General features: G+C 57.3%; 1 protein-coding gene across 1 annotated transcript; it reads right to left on the bottom strand.

The window, feature by feature from the left end:
- Window positions 1–419: 419 nt before the first annotated feature.
- On the bottom strand, window positions 420–17929 carry LOC125628482 (uncharacterized). Its single transcript, XM_075122656.1, has 10 exons — window positions 17836–17929; window positions 16043–16183; window positions 14020–14483; window positions 12683–12824; window positions 10821–11305; window positions 9853–9994; window positions 6075–6207; window positions 5607–5767; window positions 5180–5320; window positions 420–1497 (listed from the first exon to the last, which is right to left on the bottom strand). Exons 1-5 carry the CDS (start codon window positions 17927–17929, stop codon window positions 11064–11066), a joined length of 1083 nt encoding a protein of 360 aa, XP_074978757.1. The 3' UTR covers window positions 420–1497; window positions 5180–5320; window positions 5607–5767; window positions 6075–6207; window positions 9853–9994; window positions 10821–11063.
- Between the last annotated feature and the right edge of the window lie 296 nt (window positions 17930–18225).

Below are 18225 nucleotides of genomic sequence, written 5' to 3'. Positions count from 1 at the left end.
GACCCACAGGGGCCTCTGGACCTGCCGTGGGCAAAGAGAACCGAGTGCGGGTGACGTTCTATGGGCTTTGCTCAGATTTACTCTCAATTAGTGTTCCTTGGTAACATTCTATATTCATTGCCTGCTGTTAACAAAGCTTTACACTCATTTAGTCCTAACCCTAACCTGCTACTATTAATTGCTGACGCCTGACGTTACTGGCCTTCATTGTCAATACATTGCTAACTGTTAATAACTGGGTCGATTAAGTGCTAATGACTAATTCATACTTGCTAATTGCTAATCATTAATTACTGATTTTTAACAATCCATAATTATTCATTTCCCATGTGCTTAATTAGTAGTGTGTGCATTTATTAATTGTGAACACAAGCTAATTGCTAATTGTGTATTGATTTTCAACCGTCCGTACTGACTCATTTCTCACATGCCTACAATGTGCTTTATTTGTAATTAGCAGTCATTGTTAATCAATACTTGCCAATTGCAGCTCGCTATTTGCTACTCATTGTAGCTCATTTCCAGCGGGCGTTACGCTCACTCACAGCTGCCGTCCCGGAGCGGGCCCAGCTGCGCCTTGCTCGCTAAGTACAGCGTGGAGCAGAAGTTTGTTTGGTCCTAGGCAGTCACTCCCAAGCAGTAGTACGTCTACTCCGAATTACTCCCCGTCTCCGCTCTGCTGCCTTTCCAGCAGGTTCTGCGCCTCGACTCCAAGGAGTTTAAAACCCCAGGTAAATTCAACCCCATGTGTTTCCTGAATGAAAACCACACCTCTGTTTAGTAACAATCACCAAACCAAAGGCACCCACTGCTGATACACTGCTCACCACTCCCAACGAGGCAGACGAACTTTTCCCGGTGGCCAGTCACAATTAGCTCGTCTGGGGACTCCAGCTTCTGCATGGTGTCATTGGCAGGGGGTTGAGGTCTGGCAGCTCGGATCCTGGGCTGGGTCCTGGAGTTGGTTCCAAAGAACTTCTTTTGGAACCCTGGTTTCTATTGTTAAACTTGAGTCCTGCTTCGCTAGACCTTAGCCAAGCGTTTTACTAAAATGTTCCAAAATAATTCTGTGACCAATCCTAACAGATGGCGAAACAATTCTTCAGCCCATCCCACCCCACCCACCTAGTGGCTCTAAACCTTCCAAAAGGAGACAGGAACAATCTCCCCCAATGAGTTCTACACCAGCTAGAAACAGTCACAGAAGCAGCCAGAAACCATACAGAGAAACAAGAGGGAAGTGGGGACCGTAAAGGCAAAACAATATAGATTTCACAATCACAGCGGTTCCTTGCCAGACTGGTGCTCCCAACCAAAGTTTTCTGTAAACATCTGAAGATCGGTGTCTTTATCTGGGAGCGGTGGACACCACGAGGACAGGGTCCTTCTCCATGGCCCCAGATGACGCTGCTTTGATGCAATTTAGGGATGTGAGGAGGTGACTTTCTGCTGCTTAGCTCATGGCTGCTGCTGTCCTCATGCGGCTGCTGCTGCTTACTGTGGAAAAAGACTTCAGACCTTACATTATGGCCATGTTACAGAGGGGGAAACTGAGGAAGCAGGCAGTGACGTGCCCAAGGTGACGCAGCAGGTCACTGGCCAAGCTGAGGATAGAACCCAGGAGTCCTGATTCCTAGCCCCCTGCTCTAAATATTAGACCCAGAACCCAGGAATCCCACCTCCCGCTCTAACTACCAGACAATTCTCCCTTTCATAGCTAGAACCCCGGAGTCCTGACTCCCAGCTTCCCGCCCCCTCCCTCCTTGCTCTAACACACTAGATTCTGCTGCCCTCCAAGAGCCAGGAATAGAACCCAGGAGTCCTGGCTCCCAGCCCTCCTGCTCTAACCCACTAGACCCCACTCCCCTCCCCAAGCCGGGGAAGGAACCCAGGAGTCCTGTAACCCATGCCAGGCTGGGTCCACTGGAGCACAGCGTACACAAGACTACGACTGAAATCTGTTTTACACAGAGTGGCTGGGGGAGGCCAGAAAACCCTTTCAGAGGTGAATCTGAGATGGAACAATCCCAACAGGCCAAGGGGCAGCTGTGAGGACCCCCTGCCACCGTCTAGGGTTGCCAGGCATCTGGTTTTTGACTGGAACGCCTGGTCGAAAAGGGATCCTGGCAGCTCCGGTCAGCACCGCTGAGTGGCCCATTAAAGGTCCATTTGGTGGTACAGAGGGGCTAAGGCAGGCTCCCTGCCTGCCCTGGCTCCATGCAGCTCCTGAAAGTGGCCAGCATGTCCAGCTCCTAGGCATAGGGGCAGCCAAGGGTCTCCACACGCTGCCCCAACCCCGAGCGCCAGCTCCGCAGCTCCCATTGGCCGGGAACCACAGTCAATGGGAGCTGCAGGGGCAGCACTTCCGGATGGGGGCAGTGCGCAGAGCTGCCTGGCCGCCCCTATGCCTAGGAGCCGGACATGCCGGCCACTTCCGGGAGCCGCCTGAGATAAGTGCCGCCCACACCCCGAACCCCCTCCCTCACCCCAGCCCTCTGCCCCAATTGGGAGCCCCCTTCCACACTCCAAATCCCTCATTTCTGTCCGCACCCCAGAGCCTGCAGCCCCAGCCAGAGCCCTCATCCCCTCCTGCACCCCAACCCCTCCAACCCTGTGAAAATGAGCGAGTAAGCAGGTTGGGGAGAGTGAGCGAAGGAGGGAGGGGGATGGAGTGAACAGAGGGCGGGGCCTCTGAGAAGGGGCAGGGCCTCAGAGAAGGGGCGGGGCAGGAGTGTTTGGTTTCCAGCAATCGGAGAGTTGGCAACCCTACCCCCGTCAGCGCTGGCGGAGGCAGAGCTGGTAGCACTGTGGCACCTTCCCTAGATTGCTGACGCCAGGAGCCAGGCTGAGCTGCTGGGGGTCAACGGGCGAGCTGAGGGCGAAGCGCTGCAGGACCGTGGTGAAGAAGAGGAAGAGCTCCATGCGGACCAGGCCCTCGCCCAGACACACCCACTTCCCTGGGCAATAACACGTCGTTAGCACCGAGCAGCCGGGCCCAGCAATCACTGTGCAATCTAGGGGGCTGGGGCTGCAGCTGAGTCAGTCCTGGCTCTTACTGGGGCTTTTCCCCATAATCCCTCCCACCTGGGCTAGAGCCCACGTCGTTAGCCCACTGCCCACTTTGCGGTGTGAATGCAGGCTAAGGCCATCCAGCACCCGTACTCCGCCAGCGCCTGCCCCGCCCCAGACAAGCCAGCTCTCCCACCGTTCACTGGACAGAATCCGGGCAGCTCTGCTCCCTGCAGCATTAACCCAGGAGAGCTGCCCCCCAAGTCCTAGCAACCCACACGGGTCAGCGTGGCACCAGCGAGGACACAGTCACCCCGGGGGGCTGCTCATGCCTGGGCTGGGCTAACCTGGGGGCTCAGACCCAGGGGCCATCAGCCGGGCACACTGACGACAGGCTCTGCGGTGGGGCCACAGATCAGCCTGGTCCCGGTGCTGCCAGCCGGTGAGTCCTTATTACAAAGACAATCACAGAGCTCGTTAAGGAGTTACGGGGAGCAATCGCTCCTCTCTTCTGGAGGAAGGGCAGCTGTAACCCATGGCACTCCAAAGTGCATAGCAGGTGAGCGCTCACCCCTCACCCCTCGTCAACATTGACTGGAAGGGCAATGGCAGAATAGCTCCTCACGGGGATGGCTGACTCGGGTCAGTTTCCCTGGGTAGACGAGCCCAGCTGGGAATGGACCTCTGGGAGGAATCAGAGAGAGAGAGACTGCTTTTTGGGCAAAGAGCCCGCTGGAGGGGCAGACAGGGGAATGTCTGAGCCAGGAAACTGCCCGCTGCTGTTTGTTTCTCCAGCGTGCTGGGAAACAGGACTTTGTGGGTGTTCTCTGTCCACTGACTTCGATTTCTCCTCCTTGCAGAAACCAGCCGGGGGTTGGCTAAACTGCTCAGACCTAATGGGCAGCCAAAGACAATCCAAGAGCTGGGCCCATCCAGCCTAGCAGCATGAAGGCTGCAGGGGGGGATCTGGCTGCTCTGTATAAATCCATCAGGGGTTAAACCCCAGGGAGGGGGAAGAGTTATTGAAGCTAGAGGCCAGAAACAAATGGGGATGACCAGGCCAGGAATCAACAGAGGCTTGAAATGAGAAGAAAGTTTCTAGCCCCCAGAGGCGGGAGCCTCGTGGTTCCCCTCCAGCCCTACATTCCCACGGGGCTCTGGGGATCTACAGTAGGTGAGAAGCAGCCAGTAGAAAGAGCGAAAACTGACCACAGCTGAGCTGGAATTTTCACAAGCCCCTAAATAAACTGAGAGCAACAGCCCCACTCCTTAGCCACCCCGCCCCACTTCCGATCATTTCCCCCACCACCGTGGCCTCTGGGCTTCCCAAGCAGGAAGGGGAGGGAAAGCACTAGCCCCATTTCACAGCTGAACAAACGGAGGAGCCGGGCCGGCTTTAGCAGAGCCAGGACCAGAGCCCAGCGCTCCTTGATGACCAGACGCTGTGACAAAGCTCTGTCCCTGCCTCCGTGGGTCCCGCGTTTCCTGACGGATTTCGCTAGCCTCGGAGGCTCACCGTGACCCTCCACCTAACCCTTCTTTCTCTAGAGACAAGGGTCACAGTCTACTGAGCCATTTTCATCATAAGCCAGCGAGGGAGGTGAGGAGAAGTTATCCTCCCTTGCACAGTCGCTGTTGTCTCCCAGTCTCAGTGATTAATCGGGGGAGGGGGAGAAGGGGGGAGCCCGGGCCCACCCTCTACTCCGGGCTCCAGCCCAGGGACCCTAATAGTATCAGCTATAGTGGCTGACCTTTTAGAAACATGACATGTACAATTCCCTGGGCTACTTCCCCTGCAGCAGCCCCGACTTCCTCAAGCTCCACTTCACCCTTACCTCAGGGCCTCCTTCCTTGTGCCTGACATGGTGTGTACTGCTCAGCCTCTCCAACAGCACAACTTCCTCCCACAGCTCCTGACGTGCACACCCACCTGACTGACTGGGAGGCTTTTAAACTAGTTTCAGTCAGCCCCAGCTAGGTGTCCTATGGTTCTCCCTGACTTCTGGAAAGTTCTTAATTGGCCCCAGGTGTCTTAATTGACCTGGAGCAGCTGCCATTTCACTTATCCTGGTACCAGGGATTTGTTTAGCCTGGAGCTGATATATCTATCTCCCACGACTTTTCTATAGCCATCGGGCCTTGCCCCGTCACGACACCTAGAACTACACACCTGCGGAAAGGAGCATGAAGGCATTCTGTTTCTTGAAGCAACCGTTCTCATTTAGAAACCTCTCGGGGCAAAAGCTTCAGGGGTTTTATGTTCTTCTGAGTCAAAATGCACAGTACTCAGCAGGGGGTGGACGTACATCCCCTGGGAAAGCAGCGGAAAAACAGAATTAGCCGCTGGGACTCTGCCGGTGGGACTGTTTTCTGATCTCCGCTCCCCCAGGGTAAATCCAGAATCACCCAGTGAGTGCAATGCGGGACCAGGCAGGATTCTGATCTCAGCCTCCCTGGGGTCAATCCAGAGTCACCACCAACTGCAGTGGGGTCAGGGCCGGATTCGGATCATAGCCCCCCACAGGGCAATCACTGCTTTAGGTGTGCCCAGCCCCTCATGGGACTCACACTCAGCTCACTCTCCCGGGCAGCCTCACCTGGGAGATGAGGTACCCCTGGAACCGGGTGTCTCTGGTCACGGTATGCAGGAGGCTCATTGGCAGGATATCGCTGAATCACTGGATCTCATGCAGTGTGGCGTCCATGTACGGCATCCTGTCCCTCCCGATCACTGCGTCAGTTTCCTGATGGATCTTCTCTTGCGGGGGCGGGAGAGAGGGGAATTAGTAGCCTCACTGTGGGGGCAAAGCTCAGCGCTGGGCGAGCGTTTCACGCGGGGCCGTTACTGGACTATAACTCAGGCTGATCCCTAGAATCCTAGCCACTGTCTCGGGGTGGCCCGGCCCTTGGCAGAGAGCTGACTGCTGGCTATTTATGGCCCTAAGGGGTCAAATCCTTACCTCATCCTCATTCCACTGACGTCAATGGAGCCACAGCTGGGCTTTCTGTGGGGTTTTCCCCAAGGGGAATGGGGAAATCCCAACTAAGCCACTTCTCCGCCTTACCTTGGACCTGCGGGTGTTTCAGCAGGATCAGGAGGCCATAGAGCAGGGCAGTGCTGGTAGTTTCGGTCCTGGCAAAGAGTAAGTTGAAGGTGGCCAAGGCCAGGGAAAACTCAGTAGCTGGATTCTGCTTCTCCTGGAGAAAGATATAAACATCACCATCCCGCCTAGCTCTTATCCAGCTCGTCCCCTCCAGCGCCACACCAAGGCAGGTCGGTATCGTTATCCAGGTGGGGAAATGGACGCACAGACGGGGAGGTGCCTTTCCCAAAGTTACCCAAGGAGTGGCAGACTGTCCCAGTCCTGGGCTCTATCCACTAGGCCATCCGGCCTCCCTAAAGGGTGCTGTTAGCAAAGGTCCGTCCTTTAGGATACATGCTCAGTGGCTGCAGTTATTGGCCCACCCTGCTGATTCAACACCCTGGCAGAGCATGTGTCCTGCCTCAAGGCTGGTTCACTGATAGGATGACAACCTACTACTGCTGCCAGCGAATGGGATTACTCCGTAAACTCACGGAGTTGAGAGGTGAGCTGAAGGTTTGAAGTCAAAACCCTGCTGCCAAAAAAATGAGAATTTTCCTCATTAAAAGAAAAGGTTTCAAGGAAAGCAGACGTTTCCCCCAGAAAGATCTGTGGTGTCAGAAACTGAATTTATTGCCAGACTAGAACATTTCAATGAGAAGTTTTCAACCAGTCCTAGTAAACTCTTAGAGTAGCTACTCAAGCAGAGCAAAATTTTTCGGATGAAATGTTCCCCCAAATATGCAGATTGGGGGTTAACCAAAACATGCAGCGAATTCACATTGAATTCGCCAAATTGTTCCAGCCAACAAAAAATTCTGAAAAAACAGTTTCAAAACAAAACAGTTTGATTTTTTCCGTTAGCAACGGCTTCTCAGTCGTTTTAAAGGTGAAAAGTCTGAAGTGAATCAGTCCGCGCGACCCATCATGAAAGTCTCAAATTGTTTTCAGTTTGCCAAAAAATTCTCATTTGCGGTCAGCCTGAAATGAATGTGCATAGTTTCTATGGCGATGGCAGGCCCTTTGGGTCGGTTCTGTGTTTATACAGCGCCAGGACCCCGCCTAGGGCTGCAGTGAACAGAGAGATAAAGTGACTTGCCCGCATCAAGCGGCTGAGAGGGGAACAGAACCCAGGTCTCCAGGATCCTGCCCGCTACACCGCCCTGCTGCCTTCACCCCTGCACACGGGACGCTGCCAGAGACGCCAAGCGGGGACCCGGGAGGAGAGCGCTCACCATGCCCGTTGAAATCCTTAGAGAACACCGGCATCCCCCGTGCCCGCTGAACTCCTCGGCCTGGTCCACCAGGGCCTCCTTCACCCCCTGGTAGCCCCACAACACCACCCGCCAGGAGCCCAGGTGCACCGTGAACACCGGGCCGTACTTATCCCGCATCTGCACAGATGGGGATGGGGGCAAGGGGGTGAGTTTCTGAGCATCCGTCAGCGGAGGGGGGCTTGACCATGGTAGCCTTGGCTCCATCTCCTTCCCTGCTGGACCGGAGCATGGAACTATGGCTAAACCTCCATATGCTAGAGATACATGGGACCACCCACCCATCTCTCCTGCTACGTGTCCTGCTGGCCACCCATCCCTCCTTCCCTTCCTCCATCCATCCATCCCTCCCACCTATCTCTCCTGCTACACACCCTGCTGGCCATCCATCCTTCTCACCATCCCTCCAACTACACATCCTGCTGGCCATCCATCCCTCCCTCCATCCCTCCATCCATTCATCCCTCCCACCATCTCTCCTGCTACACACCCTGCTGGCCTGTTCCCATGTCTCCTGTAGTTCTGCAGACCCTCCTCTCACACCACACCCCCCTGGGTTTGCCTCAGTCTCCCCCTTCCATCCAGCTCCCAGATCTTTCCCCTACTCCCTCCAGCTTCCAAGGGGTGTTATGATCCAGCTGGCCGGGCTAGAAAGCCCTGGGTTAATATGTCACTGCACCGGATAATAGATCAATCTAAAGTCCGGTTTATTCAGTGTCTAACCACTGACCCAGGTACCAACCTCCTGGCTCCTGGGCTGATGGAGAGGTAGGTTAAAAGGCTGATCACCGTAGCTGCCTGGAGAAGGAGCCCTTGGGTAAGCCAGTGACAAGATTGTCTTAACGCTTTAGCTTCGGGTGGTTTTTCCTCTGTGATGTTAGCAAAAGCCAAGAACCAATTAGCCCACATGAGGCCTGGTTGTGAGGGACTCAGTCAAAACCCGAAACGAAGTCACTTTCCCAGGCTAGTGGGCGAGGGGACGTGTCGTTTCCTATTGCGCTCGTGTTACTGGCTTCCGAAAACCCAGCTGGTCGTTGAACTGACCAATTCGCCCATTTACGTTCGCCAAACCCCCAACCCTCCAACCTCCAAAGCTATCTTTGCCTTCTTAGATCTAGGCTTAGCAGAATTTTTCTTAGACTTCTGATGGATTATATTGGTGTTTCTTTTTAAGCATTTTTTTAATGTAAATGTTCCCAGTTGCTCAAAATGCGGGGTTTTAAGCATTTTCCCCTAGTTGTATCAATTTAAATTTTCACAGTTGTGGGAAATAAGGGGCAGGGAGGTCAGAGAGTGGGGGGAAGCAGACAACGATTACTTAATGACAATAGATGATGAGATTCAAAGCTCTAAGGTTTTATAACTAGAGCCCGGTGGATACCTGGGCCCAGCTCATGCTCCGAGACATTCTCACGCAGCCTCTTGCTGACTTTGCCTAGCTGGGAATTTGGATGTACAGGTTTTTTCATCGGTTTGCATGGGCGGCGAAATGGACGTTTAACGACACGTGCCAATAAAAATCTCACCATGCTGCTCCTTCGTCTCGCTTATGCTGCTAGTCGGGGTTGTTGAGATTGGTTCCTAGAACTCTGCAAACATCAAATTCAACTTCCTCGTCCTTTTCCTCCCAGAGAACCCCAAGGAAGGAACGTGACACAAATCAGCAGTCTGCTTAATGAGGGCTTGTTTTCTACCCTGTGTTTCTTCCAGGGGCTCATCGGCAGGGCTCAGAGCTCCTCTGGGTGGCCCAGGCTCAGAGCTCAACCCCGGCGGGCTGGCGGGGACTTGAGACTCCTCTGGACTGCGACGGGCTGGCTGGGGTTCGGGGCTGCACTGGCAGGCTGGCCAGCGAGAGTGGGGAGGCAGAAGGGGCGGTGTGGGGTGGGACCTTAGGCAGAAGGGGTGGGGCCTCGGCTGGAAGGGGGGGCAGGGGTCTAGCCTCTCTGAAGTAGGGGTGACTGCACCACACATGGTCCTCGGCTTTATGGGGGGCTTTTGACGCGGGGCGCACTCTAGCGAGGGAGCAGCCTGAGTTCGTAGGGGTGGGGGATGTTCCCTAGCCCGCTCTCCACAGGGCTGGTGCCGAGGGTGCCCGGGTCGCCGAGCGGCTCCAAGGTGTAGCCCTGCAGGATGGCGGGGAGGAAGAGGAAGACTTCCAAGCGTGCCAGGCTCTCGCCCACGCACACCCGCTTGCCTGGGAGAGGAGACAGGATGGCAAGCAGGGTTAGAGGGAAACCCGAGGAGTAAGTACTGACGGACGCGGCATAGCTGGGCCAGAGCGCCAGGTTCCAGCCCCAGCTCTGAGCGAGACCAGGACACAGTCAGAGCAGGGAAACAGGATGTCTGGGCTCCGGCCTCCCTGCTCTAACCACTGAACCCCACTCTCCTCCCAGAGCCAGGAGAGAACCCAGGAGTCCTGGCTCCCAGCCCCCCTGCTCTAACCACTAGGCCTCACCCACTCTTGAATGTGAATACACACCTCTTACCTGCAGAGAATGGCATGAAGGCATTGCTCTTCTGGAAGTGCCCGCTCCCATCCAGGAAATGCCCGGGGTCAAAGACATCCGGGTTTTTGAACTGACTTGTATCCCAGAGGACTGAGCTCAGCAAGGGGATGAGGGTGGTGCCCTGGTAACAGAGAAAACCACCTGGGAGATGACGGGTCGCAGACAGGGCCAACACATCCTACCCCTTGACGTGGGTGGGGGGGGCACCAGCCGAGCCCAGGGTCGTCTTCCCATCATTTCCATCCCACGGCCCATCCCCTTTTGCTAAGTGGTTGGCCTTCACCCTGCACACATCTGGTGAAGCAGAGCAACCGCCCACCTGTGCAGAGGATGGACACCAGCTGGGGACAGTCAGAGCATCGTGTGGGTCGCCAGCCATGGGAATTGTAGTTTGGTTGTTTCGTGTCCCCATTCTCCCCTATGGGCCAGGCTTTCCAGATGGACTACATCTCCCATGATGCACCATGGCTAGGGACACCCAGGATGCACCAGCTCTCCTCGTCCAAGCGGGGACACGGTGGTGCAACATGGGAGATGTAGTCTGACCAGCAAGCCCGGCTTATAAAGGAGAAAGGGAGCATAAGGAACCCAAACTACATCTCCCATGGTGCACCATGGCCAAGGACTCCCATGAGGCAGTGCCTCCCCTTGTCCAAGAGGGGATGCTGTGGTACACCATGGGAGGTGTAGTCTGATCAGGAAGCCTGGCCTGTAGAGGAGAATGGGACATGCGGCACTCAAACTACATCTCCCATGAAGCTTTGCAGCAGCCTTTTGGGATTGAAATGTCTCAGTTCTCAGCCCAAAATTTTCAGGTTTCAAATTTTTGCCCCAAAATTGAAATGTTCCCCAGTTTTCATCAAAATTTTCCACACACACAAAAAACCCAGTCCCCCCACCCCCATTTCAATTAACTCTGCTTTACCTCTGGCCAGAACCTTCCCTACCTCACGCCTGACGTGCCCGCCTCCCATGTCAAAGGTTCGGGGGGAGGGGGCAGCTGGCTGGACTCAGCACATGGCTTGAAGGGACCGAGGCTGCCAATCCAGTGCATCGCATGGTGGGTAACCGAGAAAGCCTGGGTGAAATGGTCTGGCAGAGTCATCCAAAGCCCACGGAGGGTCTTTCCATGGACTTCAATGGACCAGGAGCTGGAGGGGGCAGAGTTGGTCCTGAGACAGCAAGAGATCTCAGAGTTCCCCAGCACCTTGGCCCTGCCCTCGCCCTGGCACCAGGAGCCCGACCTTGGGGATCACGTATGCTCTGAACTGGACGTCCTGGGTCGTGATGTGCGGGAGGCTCATGGGGATGACGTCGGCGAATCTGTGCACCTCGTGGATCACGGCGTCGGTGTAGGGCATGTGGCTCCGGTCCTCGGTTGCCGGCAGGCGGGACCGCCCAATCACCTGGACAATCTCCTTGTGAACTTTCTCTGCACCGAGAGGAACAAGACTGAGCCCAAAGGCTGGGGTGGCGGGAACGATGGCCTGAATCCTCCACTCGCACTAGCTCCCATACAGACAAAACCCCAGTGACATAGAAGATAACAGCCTACTATTGCTACCAGCAATGGAGTGACTCCAGATTCAAACTGGTGTGAGGGAGAGGGAACCCAACCTATCTCCACTGTATTTCTGCAGGCAACATTGCAGGTTTGGATGGGTACCGTTGGGCCAAGTTCCCAGGGGGTGTAATCTGGCATTGCTCCACTGGCCTCCATGGGGCCAGAAATCTGTGGGGCCACTAGACAGTCTGGCCCTTTCACCCTATTGAAACAGGCCTGGGACCCTGTTTAAGCTTCGTTAGGACTGCCTCCTGCTCAGGAGTCCACCACGCCCCACCCCAGTACGTACACGTACCCTCCACCCCCGTCCCGATTTCTCACACTTGCTGTCTGGTCACCCTAGCTCACCCTGACCCCCAGGTTTGCCCTCTTTGTGCTGCTCCTGCTCTCTGAATGGGAGAGTCTCGTTTCTCTTCTTCAGGGCAGGAGACCCCGTCCTCTCCATTGCGTCCCGGCTGGCTCTCCGCTCAGCGACGCGGTCCCGTTCCTCTCACTTTTCCACCCGCTGATTCTCGGGGACCTGGTGCTTCTGCGACCGCCGTCACAACACCCCTTGGTGTTGCCTCGGGTGTCCCGCCGAGCCACGGCCCCAGTAGCCTGGCTGCCTCCTCTCCAGCTCCCTCCAGCTGGGGCCGCCGCGTCGTCATGCGTCTCTTGCTCTTCACCTTGCCCCGGGCTCTGGAGTGGCACCGAGCGCTCTGCTCCCAGGGGCACATCTCTGCCCTCCCCCAGGCAGCTCCCGCTCTCCGGACAGCTTGCGCCAGGATCTTCCCCAGCGGCACCGGGCTGCTCTGGCTCCCGCCTGCTCCTCCTCCAACCCGGCAGCTTCTGTCTCCAGGCCCGTCTCGGGATACGCAGCCTGTCGCTGACCCGACGGGAGCCTTTCTCCTGTCGTCCTTTGCCTATCACAGCACCCTGAACTCTTAAAGGGCCCCAGCACACAACAGGGGTGAGCTAACCCTGGACACCGCTACCCTGAAAGGGGCAGCTCACCCCATCGCAGCCTGCTATTCGGCTGGCATCACTTACTGCAGCACCGAATCACGCCAGCCGGGGCCCGTGCCCCGTATTCTTATCAGACCTGAGCCCTGTCAGAAACACCCATGGGTTTCCCCTTCGCAGCACAGGGGAGAAGTGTGATCTCTGTGTCACAGATGGGGAAACCGAGGCACCGAGCAAGGCCAAGACTTGAACCCAGGGCCCCCAAGTCCCAGGCCAGCACCTTAGCACCTCCCCCCACCCTACCTTTTATCTCAGGATACTTCATGAGAAGCAGGATCCCGCATCTCAGGGTGGTGCTGACCGTCTCCGTCCCGGCAAAGAACAACTCCAGCGTCGTCATGACCAAGTTCTCGGTGGTGAACTCGGTGTCAGGGTTCTGCTTTTCCTGGGGGGGTGGGCGAGGAGCACAGCGCTAAACAGAGACTGGGATGGTTCTTGGGGTACCCAGGACTGTGACCCCCCCAGCCTTGAGTGACGGGGATCTTGCTGGTGCCAGCTAGGCATGAGTGCCCACACAGCACCAGCCTGGGGTCCATCCAAGGCCTCTCCTCTGGGCTGGGCCCCAAGAGGTGGCCCCCAAGCCCCAAGTCCCCTGTGCTAGCCAGCCCCTGATGCCGACTTCTCATGGAAATCGCAGCCGCTCTGCCCCCAAAGCAGCAACCATTCACCGCTTTTCCCTTAAAGCACCCGGAAAACAGGCCACTGGGGAGCACTTACAATAAAACACGAGACGGTGGATTTAAGGAAGAACAGAGGCTCCATCAGAAGCAGGAGGGACCGACAGGAACCAGGGGTGACAATACAAAACAGCATCACCCAAGGCAAAGATCAGGGCCCCGTCATGCCAGGCGCTGCTCAGACCCCGGCCGAGATTAGGGCCCCGGCGTGCTGGGATTTCCCCGGGGTCACCCAGGGGGCCTGTGAGAGGGGGGCACTGAACTCAGATCTCCCGCCCCCTCGCCCAGGGCCATCCCTGGGGCTGCTCCGAAACCTGGTCCGTCTGGAGCAGGAAGCAGTCGACGTAGCTGTCGGGAGAGCTGGGACCCAGCGAGTCCTGGGGCCGCTTCGCTCTCTCCGAGACAAGGCGCTTGAGGGCATCCGCGTTGTGGAACATGGCGTGGGGCCGCCCGGCAGAGCGGCCAGGAGGGGCGGGAGCGTGTTGTAGGGCTGCAAGAGACGGGCACGGGGGGAGCTGGTGAGGGCACATGCCCAGCACCCAGGGGGCGGCCAGCAAAATAGCCAGGAGCAGCTGGGATCTCAGTGGGTCCGGACACCGAAACGGGGGGTCACGTGTCCAAATCCAGAACAAAGAGAATCTGTCTGTGTGTCTATTCATCCATCCCGCCTCCCCCCACCCCTCTATCCATCCACCCATCCCGCCTTCCCCCCACACACCCCTCCGTCCATCCGCCCCTCCCGCCTTCCCCATGAATACCCCTCTGTCCATCCATCCATCCATCCACCCCCCTACACACCCCTCTATCTGTCCATCCGTCCATCCCTGCCCTGACACCCCCAGCTCTCTGTCCATCCATCACGGGGGTGACTTTCACTCGGTCCCACCCCGGCACCAGCCCCACCTGGCCCCAGCGGGAGCTCAGCAGGCGAAAGTTCTGGTTGATGCAGCTCGGCAGGGTGAGGAACTCCTGGTCCTTGTAGCCAAAGCGGCTGCCGAAGACGAGGCAGCAGATGATGCTGGAGCCGGCGGAGCCCAGGAGGAAGGTGGGGTCGAAGGGCGAGCCTGGGGGAAAGGGGAGAGAGCTCCACAGGGCCCAGGGAAAGCGGATTCGTGCTGCAAATGGTGCTGGGACTTTCAGCACCACGGAGAGGGCAGGGGAGCCCCAGGAGCCAGGGCAATGGACCAGCCTGGGAGGCTCAGGGCCCACCCAGCCCAGAAATTCCTCCCCCCGCAGCCTTGGCCAGCTGCTATGGAGCCGCGAGACCCCGACCCAGGCGTGCAGGCCGCAAGTGGCGCCATAATGTGTCTCTTTGCAGCCCGTGAGGCTCCCACGCGGTGTGAGTGAATTAGTAACCGATCTCCGTTACTGACCAACCAGGAGACTTTTACTGTGTTAGTCCCCAATCATGTGATGAACCTGCATGAAGTTCTTAACTCATTTTCTGTAAGAATAATCTACAGAGCTATAAACAGAGCCTTTCGCCTGTCAGGCTGTTGAAATCTGATTCGATAGTGTACTTAATTCACACCGCTGTGATTCTCTTTCGCTAGTTTGACTCCCGAGCCGCGGAGGTCAGAGCATCTCCGGGCTAGAGGAAGGTGGAAGAGTGGAAGGTGCCCTGGTGGGCAATTCAGGAATAACTTGCAGAGGTTTCTTCTTCCACCCCATGGTTACTATCCAGTTGGCTTATGGCCCAAAGATTAATCATTATTATTAGGTGTATTACAGTAGCACCTAGCGGCCCCATCACAGACTGGGGATCCGTCGCACCGGGCGCTGCCCAGACCCAAACCGAGATCAGGGCCCCGTCACGCCGGGCGCTGCCCAGACCCCAACCGAGATCAGGGCCCCGTCGCGCCGGGCGCTGCCCAGACCCCAACCGAGATCAGGGCCCCGTCGCGCTGGGCGCTGCCCAGACCCCAACCGAGATCAGGGCCCCGTCGCGCCGGGCGCTGCCCAGACCCAAACCAAGATCAGGGCCCCGTCACGCCGGGCGCTGCCCAGACCCCAACCGAGATCAGGGCCCCATCGCGCCGGGCGCTGCCCAGACCCAAACCGAGATCAGGGCCCCGTCGCGCTGGGCGCTGCCCAGACCCAAACTGAGATCAGGGCCCCGTCGCGCTGGGCGCTGCCCAGACCCCAACCGAGATCAGGGCCCCATTGGGCCGGGTGCTGCCCAGACCCCAACCGAGATCAGGGCCCCATCGTGCCGGGTGTTGCCCAGACCCCAACCGAGATCAGGGCTCTGTCATGCCGGGCGCTGCCCAGACCCCAACCGAGAACAGGGCCCCATCGTACCAGGTGCTACCCAGACCCTGGCTGAGATCAAGGCCCTGTCGCACCGGGCACTGCCCGGACCCCGGCTAAGATCAGGGCCCTGTCGTGCCAGGCGCTGCCCAGACCCCGACCGAGATCAGGCCCCATTGTTCCAGGCGCTGCCCAGACCGCTACTGAGGTCAGGGCCCCATCGTGCCGGGCGCTGCCCAGAACATGACAGAGAACAGGGGTCCCTGGCACTTCAGGCACCGCCCAGTCACACAGTAAAAGATAGTTCCTGCCCCAAAGAGCTCCTAGTGTGAACAGACAAAGGACGGGGTTCTTATCCGCATTGCACAGAGTGAGGATACGAGGCCAAGAGAGATGCAGAGACCAGGAACTTGTGGTGGAGGCAGGAACCGACCGCGGCATTCTGACTCCCAGCCCAGAGCCCATCCGTCCTCCCTTGGACTTGCTCTAAACTTGGCTGTCTCTAATCCTGGCTGATGAACCGGTGGCTGGTCTCCTTCTCCACACGAGCCTCTGAGCCTGTGGCAGTGAGTTCCACCAGTTCACGGGGAGAAATCTGAGCAGAGAGCTGAGCAGATAGTAAACAGGCTGAGGCACTTGGAACGGGGCGACGGCAGGTGAGACAGGAAGCACCTACCCTTTGTGTTCCCAAGCTCCCCTGCCAGGCGCTGGGCCTCCTCCTGGATCCGCCCGCCATGCTCCGCTGCCCCGTGCCGAAGTTCCACCTTGTGCTGGGGGAGAACCGGCGCAGCTGCGGCCACGTTGGTGAAGATAAGCCCTGGGGAGTGGGGGAGGAGGGAGGGTGAAGCAGGACCCACATGCAGGGAGGTGATTTCCCCTCTGTGTTTGGCCCCGGTGCGACGGCAGCCGGGATCCTGTGTCAGGTTCTGGTGCCCACGATTCAAGAAAGACGCTGATGCATTGGAGGGGCTCAGCGAAGAATGATCAAAGGATTCGAAAACCCAGCAAAGAGCAGGAGATCCCGGTCTATCGGTGCCGACACGGGGAGCAAACATTTAACAACGAGCGAGCCGAGGAAGGGCTGACACAACCCACGGGCTGGATGTTGAAGCTGGACAAATTCAGACTGGAAATAAGGCGTAAATTTTGAAGCATGAAAGCAATTCACCAGGGGAACCCTTTGCCAAGGGGCACAGCGTGTTCTCCAGCCCTGATGGCTTTACATCGAGACGGGCTGCTTTTCTAAAAAATCTGCCCTAGGAATTCAGGGGGGACAGGGGGGCAGGTCTCTGCCCTATGCTATCGGGGGCCGGACGAGATGGGGTCCCTTGGAATCTACGACTCCCTCCTCTGGCTGTTCAGACTGTGAGCTCCTGGCAGCAGGGCCTGCCTCTCTCTGGGGGTGAAGTCCCGGAGGCAAAGCAAACCTCCAGCCTTCACTGGCCCCAAGGCAGGCCCCTGCCAGCAGCGACCGTCCCAGTGCCCGGCCCGTGCCACTCATTGGAGGGGTTCGGTCAACCTCGTGGTGCGTTCGCCCACTTGCCCATTCTTCCCCTTCGTTTCCGGCTGGAAAGGCCTCGGCTCCTTTCCTCCAGGAGCCGGGTGGGGAGAATTGGACGGGTCGCACGGAGAGTGGCCAGTTCCTCGCACGGATTCTCACCACTATTAGGTGTATTATAGTAACACAGAGGTCACCGGCCCCATGGAGTTTTGTAAGAGACAATCCCTTTGAATGGCCATGGAGGGGCGGGTCAGGTCCACAATCAGGCGATAACACCCCCACCTAGGTCACCCCTGGGGGGGCTGAAGGGGGAACCTTGGGGTCCGAAAGCCTGAACTTCCACTGCTTGAGCCAAACAACACCTCTGCAAAGAATCAGCAGCAGACTCAGAAACGTCCATCCTAGGCCCAGCCATGAGGAGGAGCTCACGAGCCGCGCTGGGTCCCACGTGGCCTCTGAACCCCGGTGTGACATTCTGTACCTTGGGGGAGCATGCTGTAACCCCCATTATTCCTCATGTCTATCTAACTGATTTGCATATAAAGCAGGCGGTGTGTGGCATCAGGGGACAGGCTCTGACCGGCTGAAAGTCACTGTTCTATCGAAACACGGTTACCGTTCGTGCATATGAAGTTCTGGGGTGGACTGGCTCTCCCCAGACCGGTTGAGCTGCCCGATCTGCACAGTGGCAGGAGAGGTAATAATGAGCCGCTGTGCCGCTCGCCCAGACTCTCGTGGTTATGGCCTCACCCGCTGGATCCCTTTATCTTCCCGCCTTGGCTGGAGCAGGCGTCTCCTGCCAGCGTCAGCGATGCCAGCTCGCTCCCTGACAGCGGCTCAGTAGGGAAACGTCGTTCAAGAATGAGAGCCGTACGAATTGCATTACTGCTATTATATGTATTACGGTAGCGCCTGGAGGACCCAGCTAAGACTGAGGGTCTCATTGCGCTGTATATTGTGGCCCTTACCCAGCCCAGGTCTCACTGACTTCCAGGCAGACTTCCCATTGGCTTCCTGCTTCACTTCCTGTTGACGCCCCATTGGCTTCCCGTTGCTTGCCATTTTACAGGTGGGGAAACTGAGGCACAGGCCAAGCCAGTGACGCTCCGAAGGAGTTGGTGGTAGTTGGTCCTCCCATAGTGGCGGAATTCCTTATTGGTGAATAATGCCCCAGCCCATGGACACCCACCACATAAACACCCGTCAGCCCACTCGGAGTCCTTCCCTAGCCCAGAGATGAGGCAAACGAGTCCACCATGGAGAAGACACAGCGGGTCATGCTCCTTCAGCTCCAGTGGTGGCTTGCGAGCGAGGCGGTGGGTTCAAGCCCCCGCTGAGGAGTTGTCCCAGGTGGTCAC

Source organism: Caretta caretta, chromosome 23, assembly GCF_965140235.1.
Source record: "Caretta caretta isolate rCarCar2 chromosome 23, rCarCar1.hap1, whole genome shotgun sequence".
NCBI classification, from domain to species: Eukaryota; Metazoa; Chordata; order Testudines; family Cheloniidae; genus Caretta; species Caretta caretta.
The sequence above is the reverse complement of the archived record's forward strand: the minus strand, read 5'-3'. Positions and strand labels throughout refer to the sequence as shown.

Coding starts and splice junctions, on each gene's coding strand:
- LOC125628482 (XM_075122656.1), bottom strand. CDS start 17,929: ATGGCAAGCAACGGGAAGCCAATGGGGCGTCAACAGGAAGTGAAGCAG. Junction 12,825..14,019: donor TGAGCTCCCGCTGGGGCCAG/GTGGGGCTGGTG, acceptor CCACCCCCCCAG/GAAAAGCAGAACCCTGACAC. Junction 11,306..12,682: donor GAAGTATCCTGAGATAAAAG/GTAGGGTGGGGG, acceptor CTCTCGGTGCAG/AGAAAGTTCACAAGGAGATT.